Source organism: Oenanthe melanoleuca, chromosome 2 (genome assembly GCF_029582105.1).
Source record: "Oenanthe melanoleuca isolate GR-GAL-2019-014 chromosome 2, OMel1.0, whole genome shotgun sequence".
In the NCBI taxonomy this organism is placed as follows: domain Eukaryota; kingdom Metazoa; phylum Chordata; class Aves; order Passeriformes; family Muscicapidae; genus Oenanthe; species Oenanthe melanoleuca.
In genome coordinates, this window is record NC_079335.1 from 31,688,748 (window position 1) to 31,705,767 (window position 17,020).

At 39.1% G+C, this 17,020-nt stretch overlaps 1 protein-coding gene across 2 annotated transcripts in view; it reads left to right on the forward strand.

Annotated features, from left to right (window-relative positions):
* STAU2 (staufen double-stranded RNA binding protein 2) overlaps positions 1-13,022 on the forward strand; it is a 152,901-nt gene extending 139,879 nt beyond the window's left edge. For both annotated transcript variants that reach the window (XM_056484149.1, XM_056484150.1), the window contains 2 exons: positions 10,971-11,059; positions 11,906-13,022. In XM_056484149.1, the coding sequence (XP_056340124.1) occupies positions 10,971-11,059; positions 11,906-11,999 (183 nt within the window). In that variant the 3' untranslated portion in view covers positions 12,000-13,022. The remainder of the gene's footprint in view (positions 1-10,970; positions 11,060-11,905) is intronic.
* The last annotated feature ends 3,998 nt before the right edge of the window (positions 13,023-17,020 follow it).

Here is a 17,020-nt window from a genome sequence, read left to right on the forward strand (position 1 = left end):
CCTTCTGAGTGATGGTCATGAAGCAGTGATTTTGGTGGGAGTCAGATACAGTCTTCAGCCCTGAAGGATTGATAGTCTGAAAAGGGCTGGCCATTGTGAAAAGTAAAGCAAGCTGTAAACAAGAGGAATTTTGTCTTCAAGAGAGTTTGTGTGTGTGTTTAGGAACCTGCTGCTTTCAGCATGAGGTTTGCACTACTATTCAGATCCCAATATTGGATTACTTGTACTTCAGGACAAAAGATTGTCCTTTATTTCAGGTAGTTAGTTTCATATTTCTGTAAACTCACTCATGATACCCAAATCATGCCAAAACTTTTGTATGGACATTGGAAAAATGCAAAGAAATTAAGTAATACTGTCCAAAATGTCATTACTGAAATTCCCATCACTAATGAACATGGACCAAACTAAAACTTCAGTTACAAATGGGGTTTTCTTCTATCCTGGAACATTCTTCCTCTTTTCAGATGTCTCAAAAACACTTTAAAAATCATTGATCTGTCTGAACAATTTACTAATTTCAAAGGTAATTAAGTAAGTAGCATGAAGGTAGGAAAGTATTTGTCCTGGTTTAGGGCAATTTTGGGAGGAAAGTTCCAAAGGGGTCACTTTAGAAAGCAGATTCATGTGGCCTCTCCTCGTACTGGTTTGAGAAAGCTGTTAGAACTGGGCAGTTTTCTAGAGACATTCTTTAATACAAACTGTGTGTGTGAATATTTCCTGTCCCTCTGAAAGATGTGGCTTGATACAGTTTGTGTTTGGAAAATAAGATGATGTACTGTTGTTAAAATAAAATTAAAAAAATACTAAGGGTGTACAAGTGATTACAGCAAAACAAACCCCAAATTGACAGCTGCACAAACAGCACTTGCACAGCAGTGGTAGTCAGCTACTAAGAATGCCCAGTTTCCCATCAGACTGGTAAGAATTTCTAATTAATATCACATTTGGGGAGTCTTCTGTAATAAAGCCACAATTTAATATGCTAACTTGAATGTGGAAGAGATAAAGGAGGGTGGACAGAAATTCAGTATGGTTTTGCAGAGTATGTTACCTCCCTGTTGATAGCAGTAAGAGAGCAGGACAGAGGGTGTTTTCCAGTATCAGCCCCTACCCTGGTTTAAGAGGTGCAGTCCTGAAAGGTGAGGGGCTCTTTCCCAAACAGATGTGACCCCCTCCAACTCTGATAAACTTCCCGAAAAGATGAGGGAAATCTGCACCGCACAGGATGTGCTCACCACATTGAGGGATTGAGTTAGAAATGTCCCTGATAATTGTGGATACCTCATTGTAGGAGTCAGTTTATATTTAAATTTTTTTAATAGGAGTATACACATCTGTCTTTATACCCAGCAGCTTTTCTGGCCCACAAGAAGTCCTCTGTGAATTTCCCCAACTGAGCTCAGTGGGATCTCTGTCAGCTGCAAGATTTATGTCATCTTTTTCAGTCCTGAGAACTGTTCCTTGAGCTTTTCACATCTGGATTTAATTGGAAAGACATTAAAAGACATTAAGTGTGCTGGAAAAGCATATTTTAGAGAAGATCTTTATAGACACTTCCATTAAGGGAGCTGATGCTTGTAGGTTAAAATGGGATGAGGACAAGCCATCAACAGTTAGCAAAGACAAAATTATATTACAAACTACTTCAGATGAGAAGTTTGTCCTGTAGCTCTTGGGTCTGCTCACACTTAAATCAACTTCAATTAGGAAAAAAAAATACCAGCTAATGCAGTGAAAGAATACTCTAAGATCAGAATCAAAAACTTTTTCCTTTTGGAAACACTCAAATTTCTAATTACATGCCATATATGCTAAATATAATGCTTTTAGCTGTCAATCTAGATTTGGTACTTTGTTGGACATACATGCACACTTGTAAAATGAGACTTGGAGAATGAAGAGGGGGATTGGTCATTAGGGCTCTGAGGGTGGAAGTATCCTTCTCTGAATGCCAGTGTGCTGGCCACAGGAGTAGAGTTTCACAGAAGCAGAGATAGGATGCAATTTAGTACGTGGGCTTCATTGCAGATGTTGTAATGCAAGAATCTACAGCCCTAAACTCCCCCATTGTTCCAGCTACAATTTGCTCCTTGAAGAAACCAATGGCCAATGCTTTGCATTAAATGTAATCTGTTGCTTTTGTCTTCAAACTGAAGTTTCTAGTCATGTTTAGACTGACAAGCACTTAAAATTTAAGGTAATGGGCTCACTGTAAGAGAACAAACATTCTTTCATTAAAAAATTCTAATACCAAGGAATCTGATATTTAGGAAATTGCTCCCATGTCTAAAGCAAAGTGTATGGTCTTTAGACATAAAAATATGTCAAGTTTAAAGAAAAAATAGGTAGTTTTGTTCAACATTGGTGGAGGAAAAGTACTCTTTAGAATATTTCAGGAAAAAAAAATTGTGAGAGGCTCTCACCAGTCATCTTCTCCTAAAAGGGAGACTTTTTCTCCACTATGTCACAGAAAATGTTTTGCATTGTTGGGAAGATGACAGCTTGATGAGTGATAATGTTAGGAATGAGGCATTTGAATTAAATGGCTGCAGTGCAGACTTTTAACATTTTCTGTCATTAAATACCTTTCTTAGGATCTCTCTCTATCTCAGCCTATGACAAAATGCACGTAAACTAGTAAAACTGATTCTTACTTTTATTGCCTGACCTTGGACCAGCCCTTTCTGTGCTTATGTTCTCTCTCTTTGGTTTTCTTCTCTTTCAAAACAGCATTAATTAAACCACCTCTGTTCCTTAGTGACACTTTGTCTCATGAAGAAGAGGATATTTGCAAGGAGAGCCAAAAAGTACCTTAACACTAATGAGTGTGTTTTGCAGGTTCAGTTTACTAAGTGAAACAGTAACCATGTTGATGCAAGTATTAGTAATACTTGATAGCTTGAACCTTGCTGTATACTGATTTTGGTGTGGATATTTGGGAATTCATAAAAATCTTTTAGTATCTATTTTTGATCACTCTGTATGAGCAATTACCTACAAAAACCACTTAAATAACAGAATATATGCTTATAACTCATTAATTTTGTTAAAAGAGTTCTAGCTATATCTACATTACTATGTGGGTCAGGACCCATTCCCTCATGGGGAATAACACAGTCATTTATGTATTTGTACTTATGCAATGAAGGCAGTGGCAGTGATGTCAAAACCAGGATGGAACTGTTGAAGTCAGATAAATGAAGAGGATTTTCTAACAGCATATTTTAGAAGTCACTGTAAACTCACACAGTCAAGAATCTCAGTCCAATTATTTCAAATCAAGAGGTCAAAATCTTCTGGAATACATATAGGGTTAATGGCAGCAGACTTGCAAATCTATTGCAGTGATGTAGAGAAATGTCTATAAGTAAATAATTAAATAAATAAACCAAATAATTCTGAGAACACAGTTGACAAGGATATTTCCCAGCCATCAGTGATGAGAGAGTAATTCATGGCCTTTTTTCAATGCTGGTGCAGGATTTTGCCTGAGGATATGCATTCTGCTGTTTTCAGTTTTACATTTTAAGCTGTCTTTCTTAAAATCTCCTATAATTTTTGTCTGCAGCTCCTGTCATGCTTGAGTACTGTCTTAGTTGCATAAATTAAACCTCTACCTACCAATACAATAATTGGCCATCTAAATACTCTCATTTGGATGTCTCTTATTACTGAAAGACACTATATTACTTAAATGTCTACCTCCTTCTGAAAGTTAGTGTTTAAGTAGTTCTTGTCTAAGGATATAAAATTAGAAGCAAGATTGATTTAAGATTAATTGCTGTCTAGTGAAATTCTGTTGTATATATGTAATGTAAACACTTGGAAATGTAATTTTAAAATATTTTCTCATTCATAAGTAAGCTGTGATGATGCATGATTCTTTCTGTGTTTGTTCTTGGAATTGCAGCAACTAAAGGAAAAATTTGAAGTCTTGAATTTAGAAATAAATTTACTTTAAAAGAACTTTCAGAATTCTAGACAAAATCTATAGCAGATACACTGAAAAGATACTGATAATATCTGATAGAAGATTTACTTAACACTTAATTCTGTTTTAACTGTTTAGGATTTATTTTAACTGGTGGTACTGTGGCCCAACTTTCACACCCCACTTCACCTTCAGAGGATGTAGACAAACCTCAGTAGATACTGGCACTGAACCTGAAAGTGTTTTGAGATGTTCGTGAAGAAGCATCAACTATACTGGTCTCCTGCCTAAGTTGTCATGAAGGCAAAAGTGTTGTTAGCACTTGAGTAAATTGCCCCTTTCAGCTGGGAATATGTGTATGGGAGGAGTCTGAGAAGACACAGATTAAAGAACATTCCTGTACAGTCCGAGTCCCATATAGATCCTTTAGCAATCCCTTCTTCTCTTGTTCCTACCTGCAAGTAAGAACACAACCTAAACTTGGCAACTAGACTAACCTCTCCATGCTGGATTAATCTCTTATATTCTGTTAACTTAGATGTGTTGGACTTTAAGTATCATTTATTAAATCCTCTTCATACTAAAGCATACCTTTTACTAATTTTTGAAAAGATGCTTTTCAGCATGCTTTTCTCTCTTTGTGACTAGAAAGCTTTGTATCACCATTAAAACAATAGAACTGTCTCACCCCAGATTATTGTGTAGCTCTTTCTTGGGCTTTAAGAGAATGTTTTCACCACTCCTTATCCCTGGAATTCTTGCCTGGTCCCAAGAATGGCAGTCAGATTTCTAGTGTGGTGGTTCACATGGAAAATTAGCCACACCCAGTTGACTCCCTCTACTGTTAAGCAGTCTCTTTAATAGATGAAGTAGATGAGTTTAGGTTGAAGACCAAAACCATGGAAATAAAGTTCCATGTTGAATAGAGTCCTTCATGCCATGCACTTCTCAGCATATTGAGAGGCATGGAGAAATGAGTACATGTGTCCAGTAAAACCAGGTGGAAGAAGGTGACATGCATGCTGCTGTTGAGAGATGTTCTGTTTAATATAATGGAAAAATTGTTCAAGAACAGTTAATCCTTACTTTAGGATTACCCCCAGAAAGCTGGCAAGGTCAGGCTGTACATGGATTGTGTATCATTTAAATTCTGGCTGCATGAGTTGCCTGGGGGCAGCATTAACTACTACGTGGGACTTGTTCTAAGCTACATCTGTGAATCATCATTCTTTGTTTGAAAATAGTGGACTCCTCCTATCCTCCAAGCTCCTTCTCTTGACAGGTGTAATCAGTAGCCTTAAGTGTAGCGCCTATCAGGTGACTGTGCCTTTGTGCAGAGATTAATCAGTTTGGAAAATGCTATTTCCATGTAAACTACATGAGTTAATCAGATTATAACCCTGTGTTCTTCATGCATATCATAAACCATATGAGGAAAGAGCTTAAAGTCATTTAATTAAGGTTTCCACTGTGTGCTGTGAAAAGCCTTTCAGAACTTAATATTCAAACAGATTTTAACATTGGCTCACATGAAATCTAATCAACTGGAGAGAACAACACATTGAAAGGAAAGTGATGAAAACTCCTAGTAGGAGTTATTGCTTGCAATATAGTAAATTAATTTACAACAGAAGCTGTGGGAAAAAGGGATTTGTTTGCAATACTTAGGTTTTGTTTAGCTTGTACGTAGCCAACCTGACAAATCCAAGAGAATTAAATAGGTATGTTAAGGAATCAAATTTTAGCTACTTTGTGTGCATGTATGAAAGTCTACACGAACAAATATATCTTCTCTTTGTGCATTTCTCTATGCATAAAGTATCGAGTGTGGGCAAGTTAAGCCAGGTGGAAGCTTAGTCAAAAATTTCTTCATCTAGAGAAATCGAAAGCAATCACCAGGAACCATAATTTGAATACATACAGATTTAAATAACTGCTCAGTTTTGGGGCACTCAGCCTTCAAACTCACCTCTATGGCTGTAATATTGTTGAGGTTTTTTTTTCAATAGCCTTTAAATGTGAAATTAAAATCCATGTATTAAAAATTCATGAAGTACATCTCATTACTGATGCAGACAGCTTTGCTGCAATGTTATTGCGCAGCTGACATTGCTTTTTCAGGCCTCAGTAGTCAGGGAGAGGGAAAGAAACTCAGTGATTAGGGGGACATTTTTTCTTTTGGTTTAGAAATCAAATGAACATTGATTTGTTTGTAAATACTATCGGTTTTGCTTGTGCTCAGCTGTTGTCTGGGCTTTTGGCTTGAAACTAAAATCCAGGACTAAAGTCTATGATGGTAACTTGGTATGTAAACATGTTCTCAGGCCTAAACTTGAGCAACAGAGACTTGTTGATGCATATGGCATGTGACTGCAAGAAACATGACCACAATGAATCATTTGACTCAGCAAACTCAGTCGTGAACTAAGACCCAGCTACTAAAGACAGTAAAATCTTGTCAGGGTCTAGAGAAGGTCATGAAGGACAAGTCGGTCTTGCCATTTCTGCCCATAATTTTATGTCTTCAGAAAACACTGATTAAGGCCAAGCTGAGTATGTTTTTTCATGTACTTAGAAAGTTGATGTTAGGAGGCATATCGCCAGTGAACTAACAGTATGAAGCAGTGTGTTTATTAGGATTGTCTCAGACCTCCTTGGTAAAGTCAACTGGAAGGGCCACAGAGAACAGCAAACTTTTACAGTTTCCATTTTCATGGAATAAGCTGAAATGCAATATAGATTTAAGAGGAAAAACACAAACCACATACTGTGTTAAAACAAACGTGGAAATTTTTTCGTGAGGATGTGATCTTAAATGCATATGGGCTAGTGGAGTGCCTGTCTGCTGTTCTTGCTAAATGATCTAATGTTACTAGATTGTCATTACAAGACACTTAATCCCCAGAGTGAGAAACAGGAAGAATATTTACAAATTTCAGTGCTATTTACTAATTGCCAATTGACTTGAGGAAAGCTAAAAAATGACTGGAAACATCCATCCCCATCCTGATACACACACATACTAATAATGGAAATGGCAGCCAAGACAAACAGCTAGCAGTGCAGTGCATCCTGTTGGCATCGTATTTTTGGCACTGTTGTAGCTACACAGAAAACAAGTGATACAAGAAATGTGTAAGGACATCTGTTCTGTAACCTATGGGGCTTCACTCACAAAACAGTTGTAAAATCATCTGGGGGAGAGAAAAATTTCTCAGTATCTGTGCAGATGCTCTATTGTAAGAAAAATATCAATGGAAGGAAGTGTTGAGCCTTTAAAAGAGGAAATTGTTCACCAGATTCACTGTCAAATGTTCCATTATTTCTTTCCTTTTCATTTAACCTAAGTTATCTGCCATTCATAAGTTATATTTAAGCCAAGTGGTGTAAATCTATTGGGACTAATAGAATTGAATCATGGATTAAATTAGCCTGGTGTCTGCTTGTAACTCTTCTTCACTGTGGATTACTAGGGCTCTGTGTCGCTCTGCTGACTATTCAGGTCACAGCCTCTAAGCTACCAACTTCCTTCCTGCATCCAGCATATACATGTCTGTCTAGGGGCATGATGGGGAGAGAAGAAACATTAAAGACATCTATTAAAATCCAAAGCATTGTTTACTCACCTGCTTCTCTTAGCTTGCTGATCCTTCCAAATACAAGCAGGCTATGGGAGACAGAAAAGGGGAGTTTTTAGAACACTGCAAGGCTCTCCCTACCATTCCTCTACTGCCCTTCAGCCACATCCCATGAATGGACCTTTTAAAAAGGAAACAAACTTTCCCAAAACTCAGATCTTGTTGCAAATGTTGGGATATAAGTTATTAGGCTTCCCCCACAGGTAATTTATGGAGGGTAAGACATGGTTCCATGAAAAAGAAATCAGACCTCCTATTAACCTGGAACACATTAGGAAACTGGAAATTAAAGAGGGACTGTGAGGTGTAGGAGGTTGGGAGAACCTGGGGAAGAAAAGCTTAGCCCTGGGAGCTGCTGGAGTCCTGGGGGGCAGAGCATTTAGGAGCAGGAAAAATGCAGGCTTCAACAGTGCACACAAAAACACCCTGATGCCTGTAGTTGGAAGATCAAGGATCCAGGCACAGGACTGCTTCCCGGCCGATTGCTCCCTCTGATATTTGGTTTCACAAATGCAATAGGTCTGAGATTTTATCTTTTATACCATATTTCAGTTTGGGAAAGGCATGGTGTGAAGAAGGGTGAGATGGCGAAATGAGACTGCACCGTGTTACAAACATTAGGAAGTTGTGTTGGTATTAAACATGCTTATCATTGAACACCTTGAATAATATTTTCATTTTATGTGTTTTCTCTAATTGTTCCATATTTACTTTATTGACACCCACATGCTCCCATTGACACCCAGTGATCAATGCTTGTAGGCAAAGTGTTCATTATTCTATATAGTAGTACTTCCCTTGCTGTTAGAAAAGGAAGGGCTCTCTTGATCTGATTCTATTAAGCTAGTGGCTAATATTCATCCAGGAAGTTTCAAATCAGTTTTCCTGGAAAACAACCCTGAAGGCTGCTCTGTAATTCTGCCATTTATGTGGGATAACTTGCAAGTAGTCAGTTCTGTGAGTAAAACAGTAGTATGTAACAGAGCTACTCAGCAATTCTAGAATCTAGATGTTTGTGTTGGTCTAATTAATCTCTTGACAATTTCAGGATTTCAGTTACCCCTAATTGAGACCAGATTGTTTTGCAGATCATATAATCAATCTGTGATTTAATCTTGAATGAAACTTTACTTGACTCTATTTACAAACTATGATCAGGGCCTTTTCGTCCAAGTCACTGTACAAACAAATAACCTGAACACAAAGTTCTTCCACAATAAGTTTACAATTCACACATCAGACCAGGAAGCTAAGAGTGGGTATGAAAAAGTAAACAAGGTGAGTTGAGAAACACATGAGGTAGCAGTTTAGCTGTGTGGGAGGAGCAGATGTCTCAGCTTCCTTCTCTCCTTGCAGTGCTACCTTGGAATGGACTTTGGTTTACCATAGATAAGAAGGAAGGAGATTCTGATAATTTTGCTAATGTGCATCAGGAAAAAATGGATGTGAGAAGACAGGAGATTCTTGGGTGCCAGTCCCTACCCATTGGATTCTTTCTCCCAGTTGGTAACCCATGACCAATTAAAGTACAAGAAAGCCCAGGAGCTCAAATCACTCCCCTTCCTCACATGATGTGTTGTGCTTGCATTGCGATGAAAAGAACCTCAGGGAGAGGAGGAGAAGAGAGAAATTGGGATGAAGAAATGTGTTGGGTTACTGGAACAGTAACAGTACTGAAGAGGAGAGTAGTTGAAAACCCTCATTGTCACTGGGGGAATTATTTGTGATGAGCAGTGGTTTTGCTGTGCAGTCAAGATCAAGAATGGAAAGACAGAGGGTGGTTTGATCTTACAGGAGTAGAGAATGCACATGTGAAACTTGTGAAGGCACACTATGAGGTGGTAGAGAAAGAACTGTTATGAAGAATGGAAATATATCAAAACATCAAGAAAACCAGAAGAAATGAGGAAAGAGAGAATTCTCTCTGGGACACTCAGTGAGTGTTGAAAGTGAAAGATCCAGTAATAGGATCTCATTCAGGGAGATCAGAACACATGGCAAAGGTGGAGTGGAATGTAGGTAACAGTGATAATCTGAGGTTTACCAAGAGACTTTATAAAATGTTTAACCCCCTCCTTTTTTTTTTTTTTTTTTTTTTTTTTCCTAGAAAGATTCTGCTTTCATGCATTGTGGGTGGGAGAACCATGTACAGCCTTCTGGGCCTTTAGCAGATAGTCATTACTTTGGGGCAGCCTGGCAATTTCTGTGCTGTTATTCATCTCACCAAAATACACATTGTCTAATAATATTTAAGTTGTATAAACATACCTTTCAAGTGAAGGAGCTGTTGAGAGAATCCAGGCAAAGAATTAGTACAAAGGCAAATCCAGTACTTCATTATAATGGCAGCTCCTGTTGCAGGCAGGGTCCCTGGTCCGTGAGGGGAAGGAAGAGAGAGACATGGGTTGACGGATTCTTTCTGTCCCAACAAATAAGAAGAGAGCAGCAATTGTTGCTTCAATATGGACAGCACTTTAGGGCCTCCAGTCAGTTCCACTGCTTGAGGTGTTAGCTTAGGGCTCAATGCCTGTGAAAAGTCCCCTTTTCATTCCCCTGTGATTAGTTCTGAATGTATCTCAGGAGGAAGTGATTAAAAAGCAAAATGCATTTTTGCAGTTCTTCTTTACATTTCACCTTCTTGGTAGAACTGATCACAGCTGTTTTTTTTGCTGGCTCTATTTTCAAAGTTGGCTATGTGGGTCAGAGAGTTTAGTAATCAACTTCTTCTGAATCAATTGCAAAGAAGAATTTTTTTTTTTTTTACCAAAGCAGATAGAGGGAAGAGAAGAAAGGGGGCTCATAGCAGATGAGGCTGAAATTGGTCAATGAAGACTGCACAGGAAAATGTTAGATAAAAACTGACTGTTCTTCTATTCCTGATTCTCCCTATTCACCCCATATTAGCTCCCCCTGATTAGCACATTTCACTATCTGTGTATACGACATCAGGCTATAACATTGCTCCAGATGTGACTTTGAGGTGCTGGTGGTGTTCTGCTGACCCTCTTCCCACTTCTCACACCTTCTGCAACCATCTGCAACTCAAAAGTTTTTTCCATAGGATCTCTGGGAAGTGTGGGCTCTAGGAAAGCACGCAGGGACAGCCAGAAATCTAAGAATCCTAAAAGTATATCCTATTCTTCATATAGTGATGAAGCTTGCATCAACACATATGGGAGTATTTCATATGCCCAGGAAGAAGGAAACATCCTCAATCCATGCACAAGCACAGCTGTTTTTCTTGGAGCTGGTGTGCACCACTCTCATAGCTCTGTAGCCTAAAAGGTCTCAATATAGAGGAAATTAATTAATCTAGAATAACAAAACACACATCTTCCTTCACTTGGTGCTAATATAATTGTGCCAGGGGGGGTTTTGACAACTCATTTTTTCTTTAGGCAGCGTTAAGTGCCTTGAAACAGTTTTCAGAGCAAGGACTGGATCCAGTGGAAGGAGCTATGAAAGTTGAGAACGGATCACATGAAAAGTAAGTACCATTTAAATCCTCTGCATTTTAATGCCTGTGTGGCATGGTAGATAAGAAATGTTAATTAAGAGCTTAGTTGCCCTTTTAAACCTATGCAAAACTATTTCTTCTGGAATTTACATACAGTTTGTGACAATTTGAGAGGATAAACACGATTTCAGGTTTAGTGTTACTGATGATGTTTACTAATTAGCTATGAGACAGTCAGTCCTGTGGAAATGCTAAAGAAAAGGATTTTCTTTCCATTGTATGGATTCTGTGTAAGTAGCATAACATGATTTTTGTCAAATGTGTTGTAGCACATGATATTGCCTGTAAATAAGCATAGCTATCTGCCAATAAGTCATTATGACTGCAAGCTGAATTTTACCTCAGAGAATTTAAAAGTTGAAATTTCTTTCAGGTCTTAAAAAACTCTGATATGGAATATTAGCTTTAAGTAGCAGACAATAGAACAGGGTTTCACACTGGATTTTCAATTATTTAAGAAAGTGAGATTGTCCATCCAGTAAAGATTTTTTTTCCAGCTGCTAGCCTGTTTATGTAAGAAAGTAGTCTTGTGTTACTAAATAAATTAGGAAGCAATAGAATAAAAGAAGTAAGACTAAAAGTGGCATTTGGAATTTTTAGTAGATATATTGTGGCTATTTATAAACTAATTTAATCAGAAACATTTTTCCATATGATCTCATCAGCATAGTATTTGAACATAAATATTGTTGTTTCACTTTAAAATGTTACCTTCCACAGTGACCTTTGAATCTCATGTGCCATCTGGTAATAAACATATCTTAAAGATGTGCAACCCTGGACCTTACCACTCTTGTTAATGTATTAATCTTTCAGACAAGTCAAGCATCTGGGAGAGAAAGCAGACAATAAACAGACTAACTCAGGCACCATTGCTCAGGACTGCAAGGATTCAAAGGCTGTCGTCTAGGAGCTTCCCAGCACCCACGGCTGCCACTGCATCCTTATAAACCTGTCAACACGCAATAGGGTGTATGTGTACAAGGAAATGAATGACTAATACCATTATTTGAGTCTTATGTGAAGACAACACTATTCTAACACAAGAGATAGTATACATGGTACTGTTTATTCAACTGTGGAAAAAAATAAAATTGAACATTTCCCTTAGAACTCGAGATCAGAGCATAACTCAATTGCCCAGAGGCAGAAGAAGTCTGATCGTGTTACTGGAGGTTAAAATAACAATGAATTAACAAAAAGTGTTAGGAAAAAAAAAAAAAAAAGGGAAACTTTACAATTGATTACTATTGAGGAAAACAAGTCAGCATTGGTTTAGTTATACAATTTTTTGTAGTGTAGTTTTAAGTTCAGCTTACTGTTTTTTAAATAATGCTTGAATATTTTAAAATTAACCAATGACAGTGCTGTGAGAATTGTAGTTGTTGTCTTCATATATAGTCATACAGCTTATCTTTTTATGCAGACATTATGCATTCTTCATTCTATATGAATATGTATGACTTTAAGATGCACTACTCAGAGTTGTATGCAAACAGAAGTTTAAATCTTGACAAGTATTTGCTTAACATGAACAGATGTTAGTTATCATTTTCGATATACTCCAGGAAAAAAGCAAATATGGTATTTGATTTTCCTTGCCATAATCAATTAAAGAGGCGTCTTGCCTCCAAGCAACATTTTCCCCTTCAATTCTGCTCTCTGTTGTGTGAAGCACATCTACACCCCATTCTGTGTGTTGTATCAACCCACCGTTTGCATCAACTGAGTGTTTTTAATCTCTGCATTCGGACCAAGAGCAAAAGGGAGGACTGCAACGTTATCAAGCCAAGGGTGGAAACTGTTGATGTAAAGATCATTCTTTTGTGAAAGGAGTGGCAGCAGAGATAAGACCTGTGGCTGCTCTGTACCAGCATATTTCTTTTAAGTGTGTGGCCAAATGCAGTAAAACCACATCAGTTCATGTGTACAATGACAGTGTCTTCTCTTTCTTTATCACTCACAACTAGACAACTAAGAGGAAAAAAAAGAAAACAATTAGAAACTAACAAATGACTGGCTACCACACTAGAGCCAGGTTTCAACCAAACTGACCCCATGCCACCACTTTCTACAGACTATGTTAGACCAGACATGCTGGTATTTAGGTCATTTATCTATCCAAAATACAGATTATTTTATTTAATGCAACAGATAAGGCTTAACTGCATAACAGCCGTGACAACATTGCACAAGATTGTAGAAGCACGAGCACCAGAGATCACAACTCAGTGACTCATGCAGAAAGGCAGAGGAGCAGCAATGTGAGGAAATGGTGCAAGGTACAGTGGCATTGATTCACCTCTGGGATGGGCTTTCAGGGGAGCACACATCCTGCTCTCACAGGACCAGCACTTGGAGTTCTTTATTTCTACTTCATGTTCCTCGTGGGTATGATTCACTCTCAACCCCGGCAGATAAGGAGCCTTTGTTCTAAAAGTTTGAAGTTTTCTGGGGTCTGGCTCCATAACAGAGTCAGGAACAAGGTGAGCCTTTCAGTTCCCACAGATTTCCAGGGGCGTTTGGCACCTGGCAGGCTCAAGTTATTCAGGCAGCAGCACACAAAAATAATTGGCTCTTACACACCACCTTTCTCAGGGATATGTTACCTGCCTAAATGGCAGCTGGAGCAGAAATTCTGTTCCTTCAGCTCATCAGACAGCTCAGAGAGCTCAGGAACAGCCTCAGCCTGCACTTTAGCTGTACCTGCCAGTATGCAGGATACAAGTGACATTACTGTCCCCTCTCATGGAGAACAAGAACAAAAGGAAGAGGCAAACCCATTCCACTGTCCTAAGGGTGAGGTGTTGTGCTTACTGGGAAGAGTGTGACAAGGACACTGGCAGTATGGTCTCCCTGGCATCAACAGAACCTCTGTGGTGTGTTCTCTGTCCCAGTAAATTTTAGATTAGTTGCTTTGTTGCAGGTGGGCTCTGCATTGAGCACCAGGCTTGCTCCAGTTCATGTGGAGTGCAGCAAAGTGATGCTCACCTCATTGTCAATGATCAAATTGCAACCCAAGAGAGCTCATTCAGCCTCTCCAACCAAGGCAACAGTAGAGAGAGAGTATCTCTGTGAAACTCTTATTTCAGATTCTCTTGCTTGTCAGAACTATGCTTGCTTCTGATTCTGACATAAAACAAGGCAAGTAACTGAGTTGGGGGGCTCACTCCTTTTTCTCAAAACTGTAGAAACATGGAGCAGACTGGAGGAAGAGAGACATATAATAGCAGAAGTTCTAACTGTTGTCCAAATGCAGGGTTGACTAATGGTTGTTGTAATCACAAGTTGGGAAGTCTGCAGCCTTATGTCAAGTGCACACAGATGGCAGTTTCAAAGCATCTCCCAAGCCACAGGTTAAAAGCTTCATCACAGAGGCCCCAATGAAGGCTGACAGAGCTTTTCCTGGAATAATCTGAAGAAAGAGTTCCTGCTTCCTACAGGTACCAACAGCATCACAAAGGCCTCTGTATGGAGCTCATCAGGATCCTGCACCTGAACAGTGTCATTTTGGTGTCACCAAGGCATTCCAAGGTTCCTGTTCAGTGAAGAGATTTCAGTCTGTTCCGCCTGCAGCATTTATTTTCTCAAAGAATATCCTGCAGTATTCACAAAACAGATACAGAAATGCTCTTCAGTTTGCCATTATCACTAGCAACTTCCCAAGAACTTGAGCAAAATTCTTGCATCAGTGATGTTGCAGCAGCCACTGGACTTGTCTCCAATCTTCAGTCTTGTTGGTTCACAACTGTTCCTCTTAGTTTCTGAGCTATCAGTATCTGAAATCTGCTGGGGAAGAATTAGGTCTGGTAGTCTAAAAACTACTATATTTTTCTCCAGTAACCTCATATTTTTTCAATTTTTTGCTTTCTAAGATAAGTACATGTGGATCTGAACAGATTTTATATTTAGTTTTGTTTAAAAACTAAATAATGATGGACACTGAAAGACTATCAATATGTTTGAATGTTACTATTAATTCTAAAAGCGTTGTATGTTTTTCTGACAGCAGTTAATATTTTTTATTTATTTTTGTTTTTTAGATTATACATTCTTTAAGATACAGATTTTGTCCAACTTCTGTTTGTGAAGCACCAAGTACAATTTAGTTCCCCTTTGTACACACATTCTACACATCTCATCCTATGTCTTGGAGCACTTTCAAATATGAGCAAATACCATGTTTTACAGAAGTGGCTCTAAGATGCAAGATGGTCCTTGGGAATAAGGCAGGAATAAGGAATACAGCTTAGAATAGCCAGTTTGACTGTCTAGAAGACTGCAGTGTTCTCAACACTTTAAGGACTCGGAACACAAATTATTGCCAGTTTTGAACCTGTAGAACTCATTAATCAGCAGGAATTACATAAAAGAGAAAAGAGGTCACTTAGGTATCCTCTCAAAAATCTTTCCAACACTTTCCAGAGGTCAGCAAACTAAGAACCTGCCCAGGAAAACTCTCATCACTGACAGAACAGGGATGTGATATGGCTCAAAGGATGGGAATACACATGGTTAATCTTATATCTGAGTTATCATCTTCAGTGGAACTGCCTGCCAGCAGCTCAGCACACTCTGGCAGTGTCTGTTCTCCCATTGACACATGTAGCACTGGTCTCCAAAGGGACAGATGTGCTGCTTCTGACAAATACAAAGTACAGCAGCATCGGGGCCGTAGAGCTGCAGAACAGGGTGCAGATTTCTGTCCCAGCCATCCCTGCATTCCCCTTCCATTCACAGTGGAGCTGAATTTACCCTTCAGCTAGAGCCCTCGCTGAATTCAAGAGATAATTAAGCTGGCATTTAATTTCCTCAGATGGAAGTCATAGTCATAGGGTTTAGTGTTTGGATAAGAGTAGAGAGGAACCTTGGGAGTAGGGGAGTAGCTGGGATGAATGACTGCAGGAATATGGAATCTCCTCCTCCTTGGCCTGAAGTGACAATGAAATCCAATCCTTCCTGAAGTGTATGCAGAGCCCTTGATCTCTCTGACAGTGCTTTACTACATGCATTTTATTGGTGGGTGGCTGCTTGTTATTGCTCTCATCTTTCTGGCCTGATCCAATTCCCCATGAAACAGCAGAAGGCTTCCCATTTCCTGCAGTGAGAGTTGAGCAAAAATTTTAAGTTGGATTTGTTTTCCAGTTAATAGGCAGAGGGCTGGGTTTTTGTTTGCTTCTTTAAAAACACAAAGTGAAAAAAAATATACTTGGTAAAATCTTTATATCCTCCTCCAGTCAACTCCAGCATGCCCATCTCTCCTTTTCATCCTATAAATAGGTGTTTATTATTTTCTTGGCTCAAATAAGAATGGCCTTGAAACTCCTGAGAAAACTGAGCAGAGGGTGGGAGGTGATTGTTAATGATAATAAAGACAGAGACTGTGTCAGAGCCTTGAGTACAGCATGGAATGATGAATTTGTGTGCTTTGGGGGGACGTGGTTCTGTGACCAGTGAGAATGGATAATGGCCATCTTCCACCAGCCTTCTGGCCTAAACATGGCAAGTTATCTGCCCTGGGCAATAGTGTTCAATGTATTTTTGGCACAGCTCCCTAAGGACACCTCCAGAAGAGCTGCAAAGAGAGAAGCAGGTCCTCAATAGCAGCTTGCTCTGCCTTTGCCTCCTCATGGCCCATGATCCCCACCTGAAGGTGTGAGGTGCTGTCAAGATGAGGCACAGGGAAATGCTGCTTCCCCTCTGGGTATTTACCTCTCCTGCAGTCCCTTGCTGCTTGTAACTGCATTCCTGAGGCGTGATATGAGCTGAGCAAGTGTGCACATCGGTGGATGAGACGTGTCTGAAGTGTTTTGGTGGTATGATTTCTGTTATTCCACATGAGCAGCACTGACTTTTGTTTTTGATCGTACAGCTTGTTATTTGCTTTATGCAGTTAGTCATGGTTGGCTGTGCACTTTTGTGCTTGGTGTT